The following is a 20,557-nucleotide window of genomic DNA, read 5'->3' on the forward strand; positions in this document are numbered from 1 at the left end:
TTACTGGGACATTCTTGCCCAAACTCTGAGTCAATATATTAATTCAAGTTACTTCAAAATCAAGCAAAAGGTATGTCAATTCTATTACAGCATTACAATCTTAATAATGGATTCAAATTAAATATTAACACGTGATGAATTATAGTTGTTCAGCTAGAAGCTGTACTTTAGGAGCAAAATTTACCGCAAAGCATTGTAATGACAGAGTGACATACAGTTAATCAGGGCTAGTATTTGTGTTACAAATTACATCTTACAAAGGCCATTAAAATATTCTAAAACAGCAAAATAAAGTAACAAATCATTACAGATATACCTATTATTGCCCTGATTACACATCAGAATTTTTTTTTATTTTTTAGATGTGGTTTTATATATTTTAAACCATTAATTTCAGTTTTTGATTCTCTCATGTAAAAATTACCTGCTGCTTTAAACTACCACTGATACAAAATCATAATTTAAAAAATGCTAACTAATGCAAAAAATAGCTATGTATATTGGTATTTCTTTGTGGCCCTTTCTGAGGTATTAATGCTGTTGAGTTCCAGGTTGCTCTTTCTCACTGTTGGTCAATGAATTTGTCTTTGGACTCCATACATAGTCTCAGTCCAGAGAAGAATTTTCTAAGTGCCTCTGACTCTTTGACTTTTATACTTGGTATTCTATTATTTGCAAAGGAGTCTCCCACTTACAAGATATGACAAAATGAAGACTTCCAATATTCATACCTGATAATAATAATAAAACTATTTACCTAGCACCAGGCACAAGCATTTAAATGCTTTATAATCTTTGAAACAGAACAACCTTATTCTGAGCGCACCCTCACGTGACAGCTGTCCAGAGGCTAGTGGGGCTCAGCTGCATGTGGTTCCATGTCACACCTCAGGTGCGACAGCCGAACTACACATCATTCTAGGTGAGGCGGAACCGTGGTTTCTTCAAAGACTGGCTCTAATTTGCGAATGTACACTAGTGCAAGAACCACCACCATCTCTAACCCAGAATACTGCCGCAGCCTCCGCTAACAGGTTTTCTTATTTCTATGCCCTCATCTCCACTATAGTCCATTCTCTGTCAACACAACAGCCAGTGCAATCGATCCTTTTTAAAAACTGAAGCTACAGCATAGTGCTCCTTTGATTTATATCAGTCATGGTGAAATCTAAAGACGTCACAGTAGTCATTAAAGCCCTGTAAGATCTACCCCCACCACATTGCTGCTCTGACTCCCACTCCTACACCAGCCTCCTTGCTAGTCCTTGAACCTCCCACCCTGCAGGCTTTGCTCCTGCTGATCACCTACCTGGTACCTATTTCCCTCAGCTGTCCTCTTGGCTAGATCCCTCACCTCTTTGGTGTCTGCTCAAATCTCCTTTTCCCAGTGAGGTATACCCTGACCACCCCCATTTAATTCTGTAACCGGCCTCCTCTTTACCCCTTTATTCTTGTCCACAGCACCTGTCCCTCTTACATACTTAATCATTAATTTCTGCTTAATACTGAATACTATTATCTGCTGCTAATACTTAATCATTATCTTTCTTCCTCCAGTCTACCATCATCAAAGCATAAGACCCAAATTGTCCAAGAGTGACGTTAGGAACTTAAATCGGCTTGACAAATTAGGGACTTTGCCAGTTTCCTGAAATAAGAGAAGCTCTGCCAGGTCTCAATTTCTCAAAGGACCAAAGTCTCTAGGAGGCACAATAACCCCAAACTTGTGAATATATGAAGTTACATGGCAGAGGGGAATCAGGGTTACTAATCAGCCGATCTTAAAATAGAGATTATCCAGGACTGTCTAGCTGGACCCACCAAAATCACAAAAGTCCTTAAAAATGGAAGAGGGAATCTGAAGAGATCCAGAGTGATTCAAAGCTAGAAAGACTCAACTGGCTGTGACTGGCTTTGAAGATGGAGAGAAGGAGCCACAAGCCAAGAACACAGGCAGCCTCTAGAAGCTGAAAAAAAGAAACAGATTCTCTCCTAGAATCTTGAGAAGAAACACAGTTCTGTTAATATCTGATTTTGGCCCAGAAAGCCCATTTCAGACTTAATTTCCAGAAATGTATATAATTAATTGATGGTATATTTAAGCCACTAAATGTATAATAATTTGTTATACAGTAGTACCGGAAAACTATCTTCTTTCCCATGTTAGAAGGGCTAAAACTCTCCGTAGGTCCCACCATCTCCAGCAGCTGAGGTTAGTCTCTAAATAGCTGGCACTTAAATCTAAACTGTCTGGTATAAACTGGTCTGATTTTCCCCCACATTATCAAGGCTGCTCTCACAGCTGCTGTATAAAAAGAAAAAACAATAAGGCGATGGGGTTCTCCATGTGGATACACAACAAGCATGCACACCCAGCAGACTGCCTAGGCCCCTAAACTTTTGCTTTGGATGATGAAAGGATTAAGGACTTTTCTTGTTGACTCTGGACTAACTGAATCTTCCCTTTCCCCAGTAAAGCCTATCCCTTAACTGATGCCATGTATAAAATTGTGGAATTCACACTGAGCACCATAGCAAAACAACTGATGACCCAGGAGGGACCTACCTTCCAGGACAACTTAAGGATATTTGTTTATAGATGTATACAAAGTACCTGGAATGTACCTTACCCTTAGTCAGAATTCCATTAATATGTAATGAAAAAATAAAAGCTGTAAGTGCTAGTACACGTCAGTTAAATTGGCTCCAGATGCCTTTAAGGCTTAAGCATGAAAGGTAAAACTATAGAGCTAATAGAAGAAACGGTGGGGATTTTTTGCAGCTTAAGGACAGAAGAGGATTTCTTTTTTTTTTTAAATTAATTAATTAATTTGTCAAAGAGAGAGAGAGAGAGAGAGAGAGCATGCACAAGCAGGCAGAGACAGAGAGAGAAGCAGGCTTCCTGCCAAGCAAGGCACCCGATGAGGGATTTGATCTCAGGACCCTGGGACTGTAACCCAAGCAGAAGGCAGCGAGCGGCTTACCCGAATAAGCCACCGAGTGAAAAAACATATTTCCAATATTCAAAAGTGACAAGGGACTAAAAATTCGAATATTAGAGAATAAATTCCTACAAGTTGATAACAACCTCAAAAAAGTCAGGATAAATTAGAAAAGTAAGGCATAGGAAAAGAAAATTCACATGAAAGAAAAGCAAAACAGCTACAGATATGAAGAAATGCACGAATTCAAATCATCCCCTAAAACGCAATTTAAAACAAAGAACTCTATACTGTGTGTATTGGTGTGTATATGGCAAAAATTAGAAATCTGAATACAGAAGAGTTAGTAGGGAAATGAGGATGTAAGGTGAGTTTGTAAAAATCCTCTGCCGCTAGTGACAGGGTACAGACAAGTGTACAATTTTGGAAAACATAATCTAGCAGCACTTGCTCAACTCAAGTATGCCTGTATTTATTACCCAGCAAAACTGCCCTTAGATAAGCATTACAGACATTCTCACATTGATTAATAACAGGATGATCAGGACAGCTTTGTTGGTGATAGCTGGAAGCTGAAGCCAGTATCAGTATCCATAGTTTTTGAGAAAGGAGCACATGCTAGGAAACTTTATTAAGTAGAAACAAGAAAATAATTTATACACAAACATCATAAAAATTGTTCCCTACAGGAAAAGGGAGAAACAGAGTAAGGTTTATAGCAGAAAAACACTTAAAAAGATTACTTATGGGGAATCTGGATGGCTCAGTCAGTTGGGTGGACAACTATTGGTTTCCACTCAGATCATGATCTCAGGGTCCTGAGATGGAGCCCCACAGTAGGCTCTAGCTCAGTAAAATGTCTATTTGTGGATTCTCTCCCTCCCTGTGCCTGATCACTCCCCCTCCACCATCTCTCTCTCTCTCTCTCAAATGAACAAATAAATCTTAAGGGAAAAAAACCACTTATGTTTTATTTTTAGGGCTTACACTCATCATCCACTCTTACCTCTATTACTTATTTATTTATTATTTAATTAAGTAGGCTCCATGCCCAACCTGGGGCTTGAACTCATGACCCTCAGGTCAAGAGTCACACTCTCTACCTACTGAGCCAGTCAGGTGCCCCTCCATAGCCAATTTAGAAAAATTAGAAAACAAGTGAAATTTCTGGGAACTATGGAAAAATAGAAAGAGAAAGTAACCAGAAGCTGAGAAATGGACTCATAGACTTCTCAGTAGGGATAACTGTAGTTGGGACTTAAAACAAGCACTAAAACAGAGATCTGTTTAAAAGAAATTTATCCTGCAATCTTCCAAAAATCCTAAAGATTAGTTGCCCACAAGGTGCCAAATGAAGCAAAACATGAGCCTTACACACTTTTGGGAGAAAAAATCACGCTACTCGTGACCTCTGAATTGATCTCTTTCTCATTCTAAATCTAGTGGGGAGAAGCAGTGGGAAGAGGTTTGGGAAGTTATCCACATCTTTGGTATCAGTGCTTGAGTGGGTCTTAGCTTTTTTTCTGGAACCAATTTTTCAGAATTCTATGTCAATACTTATGAAAACAGAGACAAGAACATTATGTGGGACCTCTTCACCTAAGAGCTGCCCCTTGATGCCCTGGTTTTTCTTAGATTAAATCTTAACCCAGGGTTCAGAACACTTCACAAAAACCATACGAATTAAGTAAAAATTCCTAGAAAGGCTAGTTTTCTTAAAATACAGTTATGTTTATAACATTCTCTTTTGGAGCCACAAATTTAAGGATTGTATTTCCTCATTGGGATGCATTACTAGTTTACAGAACTTAGGACAACTTTGCCCAATGAAGGAAAATAAAGAATTCTTAAATATTAGTATGAGAGTACCTGCAGGATTGACAGCACGTTTTCCCAAGCTAACAGATACTTTTAAATATCATAAGAAATTAAAAGACATTTAAAAAAAAATAAAATCAACAATTTAAGAAACAACAAAGCACAAACATCTGTGTGTGTAGAGAGTGAGAATGAAAGTGTGAAAAAAGGTTAACACTTGGTGACCACCTCCCCCACCCCCGCCCGGGGAGGTTTTCTCTGTATAACTTGTTTTCCAGGAATGTAAATTTGAAGTTTTATAAATAAAGGTTGGAGAGAGATTTAACTCCACTGTTTTAATTTAGTATCCAGCCTCCCCATGGCCTCATAACTCACCTCAACTTAACAGCTAGCTCCTTATTTTGATACTTCACTATATATCCCTCATGACATGCATATATGCAATTCAGGTAAAACTGCCTTATGTCCAGCTTATGTCAGAATATATCTTTAAAACAAAACAAATAAAACAAAAAAACAAACAAACAAAAAAAAAACAAGAAAAACCTTGGAAAACCTGGATCAAAACCCTGAGACAGACAAGTTAATCCCCTAAAGTTGCTTCTAAAGAGTCGGCCAATTTCTTCCTGAGCTTAAGATAACACCGTATCTAGGAATGTTATCACTGCCCAGCTCTTGGCTCCCGGGAACCGGGAATCTTTGCTCCTCCCACGCGCCAGACCTGGAATTCCTGCTAGTGGAATTCGTTAGTGGAAAACTATTTATGAAGTGGACACTATTTCTACATCATTACTCATCATCTTGCAGGGCACTATGAGGCACTGTTATTAACACTGCTATTAATCTAGTCAAACTAGGATCCCTAAATACACTGCAAACGCGCACAAACGGCTTATCTTCCAGGACACAGAATACTAAACATGTTGGCCAGCTCCATGAACCCAACATTTTCCCCTTCTCTTACTTCCTCGTTTCTAAAATAAACCCCTATGGGCACCCCATACATTAATAAATGGCTCCGATGCCACTGTGGGGCAGTTCTAAAAGACAGCTGGAAGTGAAGTGAGCGCGCAACGCTGAGTTGGCGACGAGACTGGTTCTGCACCCTCCTCTGAAATACGGGGGGCGTCAGGACCTCATCCCGACCGCGGACCGCCGCGGACGGCGCACAGGCGAGGAGGGGACAGCAAGGAAAGGGAGCAGCGAAAGGTGACACGGGAGGCCGGGGGCGCGCGGCTTCCCAGGGCCCCGCGCCGCGCGCCCCTCCCCTCCGCTCCCCGCACTGCCTCACCCGCCCCTCCCCACCCGGCTCCCTCAAGTCTCCACGAACGGAAATGGGAGTCACAGCGCCGGGGACCAGCGGAAACAAAACACAGAGGCGGCCGCGGGGGGGCCGCTGTGGGTGAGAAGGCCCCGGAACGAGGCCGGCCCGCGCGGGCCCGCGCTCCCTTCCTCCCCCGCGGCCGCACTCACCCGCTCCGGAATCGGCCCCGTCGCCCCCACCCGCGCTCCAGAGCCGGCTGAGAACAGCAGGGGCGCGGGCTCCACGTGCAGCGTCTCTCCCAGTTAGACCCGCAGCTCCCGCGACTCGAAGTGAGAGGCCCCTGGGCCTTTCCCGCGGAATCGGCGCTGAGAAACTCCAACCCCCCCGCTCCTCCCAGGCACCCCCGGGTCCGGGACTACAACTCCCAGCAGGTTGCGCGAAACGAACGCCCGAGGCAACGGAGGCTCGCGAGGCACACTGGAACCCAACGCCCCAATCCAGCTTTGTTTTACACTCTCACTTTCCGGGCTTAATCATACACCTCAACAACCCCAGAGAACAGGATGCTGACTTGAGTCCGGGAGGACTGAACTAGGTAAAAGACCAGTCAAAGTGCGCATGCGTAAACAAACAAGCTTCCAGGAGGTAAAAAGAACAGCAGGTCAAGTTGGGCGAAGGAAAGATGGCGGAGGTCTCGCCAAGAGACCCGGAAGCACTTACCCTCCACTTCCTCCTCCTGTTTGGCTTCTGTCTCACCTAGAGCCGTCCGGTCGCAGACCGCCTCCGAGACGTTTCCTGTCCGGTGAGTGTCGACCGACTGAAACGGCGGCCCATAATGCATTGCGATGGCGGGTAGGCGGGTGGGGGGCGGAGCCAGGGCCGGAAGTAGAACGGTGGCGGCCGCGGAGGCTCTGGCAGCTCCGGACTGAGTGCAAGGTGACTCGGAAGGTAGCTAGACTAGCTTGGCCTCTTGGGACGCAGATTCCAGGTTTCTTAGGAGGCCTGGGCTGCCTGTTACTTCTGTTCTTCAGGAGTATAAAGCAGCCCTTTGTCCCAGGCACCTTCACCGCCTGGCCCCGGGTCACTTTTGATCTCGCCGCTTTTAGGCCTTGAAGTTGGGGGTAGACTCGGTCCTCGGGCCTGGTAATAGTTGTTGTGAGGCAACCCTGGGTGGTACGGGAGGCAGGGAGGCCAGGGATTCCTGGGCACCCGGCCCAGCCGGGGCAGCCCAAGGTCATTCCCTCAGGGCCGGTCTGCAGCCGGGCCTGCCGTGCTGGGGAGTGCGGGAAATGTTGCCCCACGATGTACAGCGGAATGTGCACCGTAAGAGGGAAATGGGTGGTCGTCATCTTTAACAGTTTGCACCTGCCTGAAAATGCTGATAGTGCAGCTTGTTTTCCGCTCTCGCTTTCCAGCACAGGCCTGCACCTCAACGCCAAGAAACAGGATGCCGACTGGGGATCAGGGGGGTGCTTGAGCTAGGGGTGAGGCCGCAGTTCGCAGGCGGGACAGAACCGGGTTTCCAGCAAGGGGGAAGAGAACGGGTCGGGCTAGGCGGGTTGTGGCTTGACCTTAGAGATATGCACGGAAGAGGCGGTGAGAGGACTAACCTATGGCTGGCGGGTCCGCGGTCTCGGTCAGCTGCAGAACCGGGCGCTTTCACCACAGGTTCTCTGCGCATGTGTACCCTTTTTTGCTGTTGCCTTCTCCAGTCTTCCTGTGTCAAATCCGTGTCACCGGTTCTCGTGGCATCCCATAGTGCTTGAATAGAGAACGTACCGCAGTTTGTATTTTACACCTAGTTGTGTAATAACGTTTTCTGCGTGACGGGACTGATGGTGGACACTCCTACGTTAATCAGCGGGGAAAAAAGGGAATAAAAAAGGAACAAGTTTTTTGTTTTTTTTTTTTTAAGATTCTGTTTATTTATTTGACAGAGAGAAATCACAAGTAGAGAAGCAGGCAGAGAGAGAGAGAGGGAAGCAGGCTCCCTGCTGAGCAGAGAGCCCGATGCGGGACTCGATCCCAGGACCCTGAGATCATGACCTGAGCCGAAGGCAGCGGCTTAATCTACTGAGCCACCCAGGCGCCCTTTTTTTTTTTAAGGAACAAGTTTTGATAGTGAGATTATTTATTTATTTTTTAGACAAGTCGAATTTGAGGATTTATGAAGGGAAGAGACAAAGGCCAAGATTAGAGTTGTGATTTGGGAGCCATTACTACTTAGATGGTGATAGAGGGGTGCCCGGCTAGTTCAGTCCGTGGAGCAACTCCTCATCTCCTGGTGTGGAGTTCAGCCCACACGTTGGGTATAGAACTTACTTTAAAAAAAAAAAAACAGTAGTGATGGACATTGAAAAAATGAAAATGGATTTTACCTAGTAGGAATGACACAATTTTTGCAAGAGTCAGAGCAAATTAACTGGGAAAATGGGCAATGTAATCATTTTTCTTAGACGTAGTTTTATTATCTGTAAGATCAGACCACTTTCCTCTGGTTCTTAACAGTATCACCCAGCGGTACAAGGAGAGAATATATATGGAAGTATTCCACAAAGTATTTTGGGCTGAAGTGACCTTACTGATGACTGTTAGTATGTTCTTAAGATTCCAGAGGGGAGAATGTACCGTGAAGCACAATTTTTATAAAATAGGTCTGTGTCCAGTCAGATTCTACTGTGTAACCTTGTGCCACATACTTAATCTCTAAACCTTAGTTTCTGTGTAGGTAAAATGGAGATGATAATAAGTAGCACTTTAAGGTTATTTGTTGTTTGCTTGGAGTCTTAAGTATTTTTCTTTGATGAGGTGTAAGTGATATATGGTGAATTCTATAATTTCTTCAGATACTTTGCTTTCATCCTGGTAGGTGAAGGATATTTTGTTTACTATGGGGGTTCTTTTGGTATTCTTTTTTTCCCCCAAAATTTTTATTTAAATTCCGGTTAACATAACAGTTCAATAGTGGTTTCAGTGATTTATCACTTTCATACAACCTAGTACTTACTATAACAAGTGCCCTCCATATTACCCATCACCCATCTAGCCTTTCCCCCCACCCAACAACCTGAATCAACCCTCAGTTTGTTCTCTCCTTTACCCACTAGGGGCCAGCAACACCCAAGTCAGGACAACCAAAACTCAAATATCTCTTGCGGGATACTGCCACCCCTACTCAAGAACGACTGTGTTACTGTACAGTCTTCTTAATGCTTCTTAAACTCTTAGTGGTAGAGGATCATTTTTCCCCCAACCCTTGCAGCTACTTTGGAAGAATAAAGTAAAAATGAGTTACTGAAAAAATGAGGTGAAAGACAGTAGGGCGAAGACCCACAGAATACAAACTGATTTATTATTCAGCAAATATATATTACTATGTCAAATTGCTCTGTAAGTTTCCGTAATAATTCTTATACCACTGCTGGTCCACAGACTATGATTTGAGCACTTAGCATTCCGTGAGTTCTGGTACGATTTACGATTGAGTTCTGTAGCAGTTAATGGAGTTAGATTCCCACTATATGATATATTTAGAGGTGTTTTTATTTTTTATATATATATATATTGTGTATGTATATATATATATACATACACACACACACACACACATATATAAAGTATATGTATTTTAAACTATATTAACATTCCGGTGCTTGTTTTCAATAACAGAATCACCATGATTCTTCAAAGGCTCTTCGGGTTGTCCTCTCTCATTCGGTCTGCAGTCTCAGTTCATTTGAGGAGGAACATTGGTGTTACAGCAGTGGCATTTAATAAGGAACTTGATCCTGTACAGAAACTCTTCGTGGACAAGATTAAAGAATACAGAACTAAACGACAGTAAGTGGGTAGATAATCACCCATGGTGTAAATATAAATATTCAAAGTGTGTAAGTTTTGAGATGGGGGAAAAAATTACTTGGTGTTTGAAAGTGTCTAAGATCTGGGGCACCTGGGTGGCTCAGTGGTTTGGGCTGCTGCCTTCAGCTCGGGTCATGATCTCAGGGTCCTGGGATCTAGCCCCGCATCGGGCTCTCTGCTCCACAGGAAGCCTGCTTCTCTCTCTCTCTCTCTCTCTGCCTACTTGTGATCTCTGTCTGTCAAATAAATAAATAAAATCTTTAAAAAAAAAAAAAAGAAAGAAAGAAAGTGTCTAAGATCTTCCCTGAGCTGATCTGTGACAAAGAAGTTCACTAGATGCTCTAAAAGAAGATAAAAATCTCAGTTTTTAAGTCCCAAATTTTATTTTCTTTATATGGGTCCCAAGGGACCCATATGATCTATTGTCATTTTAACCATATATATATATTTTTTAACCATATATTATATATTATAATGTTATTTATTATACACTGGAGTCAATGCTTAGAAGTACATGAGATCTTGGAAATCATTTACGAACCATATTTCAGAAAACTAAGTCCCTTAGACATTAATTAGTCTAAAGTCATAAAAACTTATAGGAAGAAAAACATTATCAAAATATTCTAACTCTCGATTTAGTGGTCTTTCTGTGACATCATGATTTGGGGGGAATGTATGAACACAGCATTTTTCTCTTTAATGCTATTTCCATAGTACTGTATCTCTGGGAAGGTCAAAGGACAAAAGACTCTGAAATGGCTTAAAGCAAGTCCAGGATAAACACAATTATATCACACAGTTTTGGAGACGAAAGATGACCTTAGCCATCAAATTCAACCCCCAAGTGTTGGGAAAAGTGACATATATCAGTTCACTGTTCTGTTTTACTTAGTTGTCTAGCATGTGCAAAGCACTGAGCTATTAAGGGCCAGGGCAGGGGGCAGAGCACAGAAAGAAGCCATATTGCATTTTTATATATTCTTGAAGTTTGATAGGTGTAGAAAGCTTATAGGCATATGTATATTAATATATAAAGTAAAATGGATTAGATCTAAGGTAGTGACACAGTCTGTGTTTGGGGAGTTCACAAGAAGGAATGCTCCTTTATAGCTAGAGGCATTCTGCAAGGTAAGTTGCAAGAGTGATTGTTTTATCTTAGCTTTGAAAGCTCTGTTGGGGGTCCTTTTTCCTTTTTGAGAATAGGGATAACTACGGATCATCATCTCAGTTTTAAAAAAGTGAAGAATTTACTTACATGATTCTGCTTATAGCTTGAAAGTGTTCTTGAACCCATGGAAGTTATGGTAAATATCCATAACTAAGGGTCTCATCCAGCTTATGAACAATTGGTGTGAAGGTCGGACAGATAAATGGGAGTGGGAGGAGGATCTTTTAGGAGGAAAGAATGGTGAGCTAAGGCATGACAACTTGAAACCACAAAGTATATTTGGAAAATTGCATCATGCCATTTCCCAGGACTGTAGACTGTATGAGGAGTGTAGGGAGCAGAAAGAAGAGGAATGGGATCGAAATGAGGGGATTTTGAGAGGCCTTGACTGTAGATGGGCAATTAAGGTAGTATATGATAGGCATTTATGAGCAATTAAAGGTTTTTGAGTGGGATGGTGGGATAGAACTCTATCAGGATGGCAATTTCAATCACAGTGTTAGAACAATTGAATAGAAAAGGAAGACAGGCATGGTAGGAAAGTTTAATAATTCAAGCATTAGTTGATGAGAATTTTATTTTCATAGCAGTGCAAATATAAAAGTGACAGTCAAGACATTGAGAGACTGAGAACTGGTCTTTATTACCTAGTGGAGAGACAGAGAAGAGGGATCAGTTCAAGAACTCTGAGATTTTGAGACAGGGCAACTAACAAAAAGGTTTTGTCCTTGGCAGAACGAAGGAGAGAGAGAGCAAAGGGATTAAAGTAAATTCTGACAACAATCTTACAGATCTTATCCCATCTTATATTTGAGAAAAGCAAGGCAAAAAGTTTAGAATTTCTCTAAAATCACACTGTTCAGTCAGCAGATTTGCAGGGCTGGTTGGGGAATATGTCTCCTGTCCAGAGGTAAGGTCTTAGTATAGGTGCTGTGTATACTTAAACTGTCCAATATGTCAGTCTTGAGGTGGACTCTCTTTATTTTATTTCTTTCAAAGTAAGCTTTATGTCCAACATGGGGCTTGAACTCAGGGCCCTCAAGAGTTTCATGCTCTAGCCACTGAGTCAGCCAGGTACCCCTGAGATGTACGCTTAATCTAAGGAGCCTATAATTCATTCATTTGTGCATATGGTGTGGAGAAATGTTCTGCTCATAGAGTCTTGCCTGGAATGCAGCTCTGACACTTCCTAGCTCTGTGATCTTTGGCACGTTTATTTAATCTCTATATTTTATTCATATGTAAAATGGGGATGATGACAACTGTTTCATAAGATGTTACAAAAATTTAGTGACTCTTGTCCTGGTCACTATGCTAGGTTCTGGGGCTGTAATAAGGTGGTGTGGGAGACATACTCTGTGGAGGAGGTAGGTGATATCTGGGTGATACCTATCTTCCTTACTATAAGAGTATACATACTAAAGTTAAAATAGCCATCTGTCAGTAACCAGTATATTGATGAGACTGGCTGGATTCTCTTAAAACAGTTTCTTTTTCTTTTTCTTTTTCTTTTTCTTTTTTTTCCCTTAAGGCAATTTCTAAACTTGTAGCTCCCAGAGCTGGAAGACAATCATTAAAAGTATCTGATTGAAGGCTCTATCTAGACCTCCACTATTCACATGTGACTATTGAAATCTAATTAAGTATAAATAAAAATTCAGTTCCTCAGTCACTTTAGTCACATTTCTAGTGCTCACTAGCCAGATTTTGTTAGTAGCTACCTTATGAGAGCATAGATACAGAGCATTTCTGTCATTATAGAAAGTTCTGTTGCATCTGCTGATCTAGAAGAAAATGGGGTCCATGACAACCAACATCATTAACAAGTTCTTAAATTAGAGCTGTCTCTATGTTTTTGTGGAAATTCTGTAACATAGGTAAGGCCCTATAGTTCTATCATAGTCATGTGAAAATATTATTACCCTTAATAATTTCACTTGTAAAGTTTTGTTTATTGTTCATTGGTAGGTGGCAGTAACATGACAAACACAGAATTAATGCGAAGAATTATTAGATCTGATTAGCCCCACTGCTGGTCCATGATGCTATATTTATCTTCCCAAAGCACAACTTTAATATAATTTGATTGCCTAGTAAATAAAATACAAAGTCCCAGACTTAACATTCCAGGCCTCTCGTGACCTGGGTCCTGCTGGCATTTTCATCTAGATGACTTAGATTTTCCATATACAGCTAGTTCTTTATTACCTCCTTATCTTTGCTTTTTCAGTCTTAGAATGTATGAAATAAAAATCTGACGCAAATGCATGGTTTGTCACAAATGCCACCTTTTTAAAATGTAATTTTTCCTAATTAGCAAAAGTGCACTGTCCTCAACTTGAGTAGCTGTTTGATAAACTGTGTCTTTGAAGCTTATCAATAACTCTTGTAGCACAAATGTTTGCATAAACATGTTATTTTTTTTTTCCTAAGTAGCAAAGTCACTGAGAGTAGGAAATTTCGGCTTCTTTGTTAGGCCCATGGGATAGAGACTTAAAGTTACTAAGATCTTTTAGAAGCCATTTAGTGGTGGCTGATTTTTTTTTTTTTTTAAGATCTCATTTATTTATTTGACACACACAGAGAAATCACAAGTAGGCAGAGAGGCAGGCGGGAGGGGTGGGGGAAGCAGGCTCTCTGCCAGGCAGAGAGTCCAATGTGGGACTCGATCTCAGGACCCTGAGATCATGACCTGAGCTGAAGGCAGAGGCTTAACCCACTGAGCCATTCAGGGGCCCAGTGGTGGCTGATTTAAATAAGGTTATAAAAATAGGTAACACTTCTTGACCACTGTCACCTCTCTGTGTGCCAGGTACTGTGTTAAGTGGTACATGTGCATTATCTCTATAATTCTCATAACACCACCATTAGGTAGGACCTTTAGTTTTAAATGTGGAACATTTAGAGTGCTTCATGCCTTGCTCGGGTTTTTGCAGTTTTAATACATTGTAGGGCTAACATTCAAGCAGAAGCAGTCATTGACTCTAAGAGCCCATGGATTTAGCCATCATATCTTCCTGCAGCTTAGACCTCAGGAGATTCTGACTTAATAAACATCCTTGATACTCCAGACCTTGCATGTTAGAAGTTTAAAGTTGCCTCATTTATGTGAAACATTATTAAAAAAGTTTGAGTTGAAATTCAAATGGATACACTTTTTTTCAGAAAGAGTATTTTTCCCATGTGAATACTTTTGAAAAGATATATTGAAACTTGATGGTGAAAAGTAATTTTGTTTTTGTAAACTAGTGCATGAGTTTTTACCTGCTCATTTATACCACAGGGCATCTGGAGGACCGGTTGACACTGGCCCAGAATACCAGCAAGACCTAGAGAGGGAACTTTTTAAGCTTAAGCAGATGTATGGTAAAGCAGACATGAATACATTCCCGGACTTCAAATTTGAAGGTAAGTGTCTTTAAACATGAATTCAGTCTTGTGAGAGATTATTTTAAGTTGAGCATATTTCTACTTTATACTTACTTGGATTGTTCAGATGATTAAATGACAATCACACATAAATTTACTGGGACAGTGATATTTGCATGAGAAGCTCTGGTGTAAATGTTTGCCATTGGTTTTGGAGATCATATAACAGGTGGTGGTGGGGATCTGAAATCAAACTCCCTGATCTTGAGTCTTAACAAGATCATCTATGAGGTGTGTGATCTCGGATAGTTAACTGGTGACTGTTCTCACCTGATATTTAGGGAGAATTATGTCTTCTTTGTGGTTGTCATTAAATGACATAATATATGTGAAATCAGGGACGCCTGGGTGGCTCAGTTGGTTAAGCAGCTGCCTTCGGCTCAGGTCGTGATCCCAGCGTCCTGGGATCGAGTCCCGCATCGGGTTCCTTGCTCAGCAGGGAGCCTGCTTCTCCCTCTGCCTCTGCCTGGCATTCTGTCTGCCTGTGCTCGCTCTCTCTCTCTCTGATAAATAAATAAAATCTTTATAAAAAAAAATATATGTGAAATCAGTTAATAGAGAGCCTGATTTATAGTAAGTGCTAAATAAACCTTTAGCAATTGTTATGTTTCCATGTAGGTGTTTAAAAACAGTATTCACTAAAAAAAAAAAATCAGAAGATTGATGAATTAAAGATTTCTAGATAATGCATCTTACTGCAATATGGCTAAGTTTGAACCTTCTTTTTTTTTTCTTAGATCCTAAATTTGAAGTCATTGAAAAACCGCAGTCTTGAAGAAATAATGTAAAATTTATTCGAAAATTTGTTCTAGATTAGTTGTACAACTGGATCAGAATAAACATACATTTCTCAACTGTCCAATGTTCTTTTAATTCTGATTCCAAATAAATTATTTGGTGATGTTGGGTGTGCAGTTGAGTATATTGAATTCTGTGTCTCGGCATCATTGTTAAATTCTCCCATTGGTTATCATGAATCAGATGGAGACTTTGGATAAACCGGCTAGAACTTGCCCATAACCCACCAGACTCTTCTCAGTGTGCAGGGCTACCTTTTTAGTCCTGGAAACTTACTTTTTTTTTTTGCAACTTCTAAGATTTTATTAACATGAGTTTTTAAAAACAAGTATCCATATCTGTGTGGGGGTGACGATGGGAGAGGAGGGGTGGGGGAGGAAGAAGAGGGGAAGGGAAGACAAGGCAGGGTAGCAGGGGGAAGGAATTCTCCTCTACTGGTAATAAAGCTCCAGGTTCATCCCATCGTGGATTTCATAGTCCCCCAGAGACACGTGGTCCTTAAAAATCGTGTACCACTTCTTCAGGACGATCTTGTTCCAACGGGTGCCAGTTTGGGCTGCGATCAGCTTCTTAAGGTCCCCGATGGTGTCATCAGTGTTGCACTTAACGCGGACCTTCTTCCCTAGACGGTCGTTGCAAACAACCTCGATCATCCTGTCTGGAGCTACACACGGTGTGGGGTGGAAGGCAGCAGAGTCAGGACTTCAGGGGTCTCCAAAGACCCAAGATTCCTGATTTGAGTCTTATGTTTACCCCTCCTCAACCTCCCAGATCCGAGTCCTTCCGGGCCTCAACTCCCAGGAGGGCAGACCCCAGGCAGCTGCGCCTCCCCACTCAGGTCGCCTGAAGGCTCCGCCTCGAGCGGGCGCGCACACCCTTGAGAGCCGGGTCCCATCAGTTTCCCCCGACTCCGGACCTCTCTACGCGGCCCCTCACCTCTAAACGCCTGGAACCAGCAGAACCTCAGACACCCTGAGCTAAGGAATGTTTGCTGCAGAAGCATGTTCTATCCACTCCCAGAATATAAAGAAATGGCTTACAAATCTTTATCATCGCTTTTCCAGGAAACTCAAGTTAAGTTTGAATATACAAAGGAACATCCATTGTGTTTTAACTACCATCTCATCAAATGTTAACTGCTTTTATCCTAATAGCCCAGGTCCCTCCTCTTCCCTTGCAGTTTATGATCAGAGGCTACTACTGTGCTCTCCAGACAGAGGAAGGAAAGTTGAGACGGGGTAGGTGTTCTACAAAGGAACCTCCTTTGAAAGATGAAGCCATATGGTGTGATTTTACCCAGGTGATGGAAGAGCCAGCAAATAATGTACCAGATAGGTGCTGTAGCAGGCACATCAAAATTCTGGTTACTGGAGATAGCTCTTAAGGAGATTATTTTTCTTAAGAAGGAAACTGCTGTGTCTTTTCACACCTGACAAACTGACTTCTGTCAATAAGTATGGATGTTAATAAACCTTTACAGATTTTTTTTTTTTTAAATGAAGTCCTAAAACAGCTTTCTTAATGCATTTTAGCTCATATCAAAAGAGGAATAGATTTTTACTGTGGTGTGCCATTCTAGCTGAAATCAAACCCACTTAGAAATACCGTTCCCAAAAGACTTCTGTAACCATATCCTAATAATACAGCTGTGATTATATGAGTAAGATGTGCAGAGTTTAGAATTGGGAAGGGTAAAGCAGTAGGAAGAAACGGCCCAGTTTCTTCAAATGATGGTAAGCAGTGACTGTTCCCTGGAACTACTTTTATTTAACTAGTTGTAGACATTGAAATAGTGTTTGGTTACGGTATTATTTAAAAGTAATTGAGGAAGTCTAGTTGCTCAGGTTCTTTCTCTAACCTCCCCTGAAGCAACTCCCAACCACCTGTGGCAGGTGGGCTGCCTTGGGGTCCACAGTGCAATTGCTGGTCTAGAGAAGGGCCTGACCCTTGTCAGCACAGCCTTCCCCTCCCTTCTTAGTCCCTTATTTCCCCCACTCAGTTTAGTTGAATTGGACCTTTTATCATTTCACATCTACTGTCTAATAACACTTTAAAAAAATCTGTCTTGCAACTATTTGGAGTTTGCTGGAACATCCCAGTCTTCATTCATTCTGTAAACAATAAGGATTGTATTTATGACTGATTACAAGAACACTGTATTAAGTACCTCATGCCCTACATCTCTGGGCATTTATTACTAACTTTTGACCAGGGAAGTGATCTTTTTTTCAGCTGGATGTTAAAACCCTCATCTTCTTCAGAGCCCCTTCCTCTTTCTGATGAGGCTGCCCCAACTGTGCAACTCCAGCCTTTCTCTGCCTTTACAGTCTGCCAGTGCACTTTTTATCCTGAACTTAACACCTTAGATGTTTGTTAAAAACGATCTCAACCTACTACGTTTCCATATTGAAAATGGTTTTTTCTCCTATGCCTGGTGTTCCAGGTTGAACTGCATTTCCCTAAAATTCATTTGTGGAAATCCTAACCCCCAGAACTTTACAATGTGGTTGTATTTGGGGACAGGACTTTTAACAGGGAATAAGTTAAAATTGGGTCTTTAGGGTGGGCCTGAATCCAGTCTGGCCAGTATCCTTATAAGAGGAGGAAATGGAGTTGAAAGTTGAGAGCTCGAAAGGGTCATAACGTCTGTTATATTCAATAATAATAACCAAAGAGGGCTTCTGTTTCAGGTGATTTTTATTTAAATCATTTAGTGTAGGATTTTTTGGTTTTGGCGATTACTAGTTCTCCTTTGCTGCCCTTGCTGTCGCAGGCCTATAAATGTTGGGTGCTGTGTGTATAAGTTCTTGGAGGGGGGGGGCTCTGTGTGCTCGGATGTCTTCCCATTGCACAGATTACCCTAAGTGGGAGGTCTACTCCAGCTGCTCCTTCTCTTCCAGACTCCTCTCTGTTCCCATCCCGGTCCAACTTGTTTCAGATGTCCTGCCCCAGTAAGACACTGGCAGGAGGCCCAAGGCCTGCTACTTTCAATGATGCCCAGATGACCATGGGAAATTCATCTATCTTTGCCCCAAGAAATCATGGGGAAATCGGTGCTTCACCGTTCCCCTTTCTATCTTCATGTCTTTTTCCAACTCTTTCTCCCTGCTCAAATAGCTATTTCCTTCTTGGCAACTGCCTTCAGTTTTTCTAAGCGATTTTCTTTAAAATTCCCCGTACTTGGGGATGAGTTGGCTAATAGAATGCACAACTTGGACAAATTCATTTTGTCTCACAGTTTGGACAATTCAGTCTCTCTCAGTTCCTCCCCACCCTCAATCTGTCCATTCGAGCTTGTGTCGTAGGGTAAAAGGGAGAGGACTTGGGTAATGATTTCAGGGTAGCACCATTATCTTCATGAACATCCAAGGGGGTATCTGTACTTAAATGGTTTATGGTTTAGGAGGTACTTATCTTCAGCCTTGGGGCAACAGAAGATGGCCTAATCAACATTCTGTTAACACAAATGTATCCTGTCTTTATGTATAATGCTTTTTCTCATGTTCTTTGCTATACGTTATCCTAAAATATAAGAAAAACAATTTTCTTGACACATAGTAACTTTAATATAATTTTTGTTAGTTAAATATTTGGAAAGAAATTGAGTTTGAGAATTGAAAGTCACCTGGCAAGGTCAGAAATCCAACCACGTATCTTAGGAAGCTTCAGTTTTTACACCATCTTTAGGAAGCACTTGTAAGTAACACATTCAGTGTTAAAAACAGGATGAAGTGGACCTTTAAATCAATCCGCCCTCAGTCTTAGAGAACTTAAACAGGTCCTTTGTTGATACAACTATTCACTTACTTTGAGAGCATTTTGTTAGGAGAAAGCATAAAGACGTTTTATACTTTAGTATGTCTTAGTACTTTTTTTTTTTTAACTTGGGCAAATAAAAATATGGCTTATTTTTAAAAATCATAAACAAGAGTAATTAGAAAGTGTTCAATGGAATTCAACTGAGGAAGTCTTATGAATCAGGGAGCTGTCAGTCTAGCACATAGGAAGGTGCCTTGAAGAGCTACACAAAATGGCTTTTATAGGCAGAAAGGGATGGGACAGGGAAGTTACAAGCAGACTGGATTGGCTGTGGCAAGGTCACCTTCCTTTAGGGGACTGAAGGGGTCTATGGGGCAGATCACCTCACTAGTTTGACCAGGCAATTCCAGGTTAATGTTATAGATTCCACTCCCAGGAGAGGTTGAAACTAAGTTCGGTATTAAAGTTTTGGTTTGACAATTTGGACTCAGTACAAATGTCTCCATTCTAGAGTATGTTGTCCCTTTTTTAACAGTATTGACAGTTTACCTTGAATTTCCTGACCAGGTATTACTACTAAAAGTGTCCCAAACCCTTATAGAACAAAGTACGGAAAATTAAGGATGGAAAACCAGAAATAAGAAACATAGGATGGAAAAACAAATTTTAAAACTTGAAAGTTGGAAAAATATTTTAAGATCTTTTCAAGAACTGTGTGGAAATGGATGCCTAATAACAAAGGAGTGGGAAAAGAGGGAAATAATTAATGTCCAGCTTTAATTCATGGAGTAATAATTTGTGTCACTTTGCATAATAAACGAACTGGATGATAATAACATTGCGGAATACAATACTTTATTAATAATCTAAATCTGTGGAGAAATTTTATCAATTTTTTAGTTGTCCTTTCACAAGTGCTCTTTTTTTTAAAAAATTCATTCAGCATTTATTAGATACCAACCCCACATCAGATACTGTTTAATACATGTACAAGTGTATTATGAAATAAAAACCAACAATTGCCGTTAAAAAAAAAATCAACCAAGTGCTATGGAGACTCAGAGAAGAAAGAAACTTCTTCCAGCAGGGAATGAGGGAAAGCCTCACAGAGAAGATGAAATTTGAGCTGTCCCTTAAAGAGTAAATAGCATTTACCTATTCTGTTGATGGGGAGAATCAGCATTCCAGGGGGAAAACATTGCATGTGTGAAATAAAATGACCCTAGTTCAGTTTGATGGGTGCAGAAAGCAACCAAAGTAGAACAGTGGAACATTTGGCTAGATAGGTAGGTTGTGAGAGTATGACAAAACATGTATGTAAGGGCGAGGGGGGAAGCCTTGAACCCCTTGGTTAGGAATTTAGCCCTTGGTAATAAGCTCCGTAAAGGAAAAGAGTGGGAGATTTTTAGCAAGGGGAAGGGAGAAAAGGGAGAAGTGGACTGACATTGCTTAAGAGTGTAATCTGGTAGTCGTTGAGATAGAAGTCCGACTAAGGGAGAGAGTATTTGGGGGAGG

The 20,557-nt window shown here is 41.4% G+C and overlaps 3 protein-coding genes across 10 annotated transcripts in view; 1 reads left to right on the forward strand and 2 right to left on the reverse strand.

The window, feature by feature from the left end:
• Positions 1 to 6,870, reverse strand: part of GABPA (GA binding protein transcription factor subunit alpha) — a 35,943-nt gene extending 29,073 nt beyond the window's left edge. The window contains exon 1 of one of the 4 annotated variants that reach the window (XM_082694723.1): positions 6,745 to 6,870. The gene's annotated coding sequence lies outside the window, so the exon portion shown is untranslated. Of the gene's footprint in view, positions 1 to 5,764; positions 6,033 to 6,233; positions 6,430 to 6,744 lie in introns of those variants that run through there. The other 3 variants (XM_082694720.1, XM_082694721.1, XM_082694722.1) reach the window with 3 other exon arrangements.
• On the forward strand, positions 6,694 to 15,399 carry ATP5PF (ATP synthase peripheral stalk subunit F6). 5 transcript variants are annotated; one of them, XM_082696257.1, is made up of 5 exons: positions 6,891 to 6,972; positions 8,533 to 8,678; positions 9,694 to 9,864; positions 14,340 to 14,464; positions 15,223 to 15,399. In XM_082696257.1, exons 3-5 carry the CDS (start codon positions 9,701 to 9,703, stop codon positions 15,258 to 15,260), a joined length of 327 nt encoding a protein of 108 aa, XP_082552383.1. In that variant the 5' UTR covers positions 6,891 to 6,972; positions 8,533 to 8,678; positions 9,694 to 9,700; the 3' UTR covers positions 15,261 to 15,399. The 5 variants fall into 5 exon arrangements, with proteins under 5 accessions (XP_082552380.1, XP_082552381.1, XP_082552382.1 ...); XM_082696254.1 differs by lacking the exons at positions 6,891 to 6,972; positions 8,533 to 8,678 and adding an exon at positions 6,694 to 6,826; XM_082696255.1 differs by lacking the exon at positions 8,533 to 8,678 and having other exon boundaries at positions 6,780 to 6,960.
• A 160-nt stretch (positions 15,400 to 15,559) lies between these two features.
• Positions 15,560 to 16,263, reverse strand: LOC309846989 (ubiquitin-like protein 5). Its single transcript, XM_082696678.1, has 2 exons — positions 16,220 to 16,263; positions 15,560 to 15,947 (listed from the first exon to the last, which is right to left on the reverse strand). Exon 2 carries the CDS (start codon positions 15,934 to 15,936, stop codon positions 15,715 to 15,717), a length of 222 nt encoding a protein of 73 aa, XP_082552804.1. The 5' UTR covers positions 15,937 to 15,947; positions 16,220 to 16,263; the 3' UTR covers positions 15,560 to 15,714.
• Between the last annotated feature and the right edge of the window lie 4,294 nt (positions 16,264 to 20,557).

Source organism: Mustela nivalis (assembly GCF_964662115.1).
Source record: "Mustela nivalis genome assembly, chromosome: 1".
Lineage (NCBI taxonomy): Eukaryota > Metazoa > Chordata > Mammalia > Carnivora > Mustelidae > Mustela > Mustela nivalis.

Excerpts from the sequence above, each read along its gene's own strand:
- LOC309846989 (XM_082696678.1), bottom strand. The coding sequence starts at position 15,936 with ATGATCGAGGTTGTTTGCAACGACCGTCTAGGGAAGAAGGTCCGCGTT.
- ATP5PF (XM_082696254.1), top strand. The coding sequence starts at position 9,701 with ATGATTCTTCAAAGGCTCTTCGGGTTGTCCTCTCTCATTCGGTCTGCA. Across the intron at positions 9,865-14,339 it reads GAATACAGAACTAAACGACA|GGCATCTGGAGGACCGGTTG; the intron begins GTAAGTGGGTAG and ends TTTATACCACAG. Across the intron at positions 14,465-15,222 it reads CCCGGACTTCAAATTTGAAG|ATCCTAAATTTGAAGTCATT; the intron begins GTAAGTGTCTTT and ends TTTTTTTCTTAG.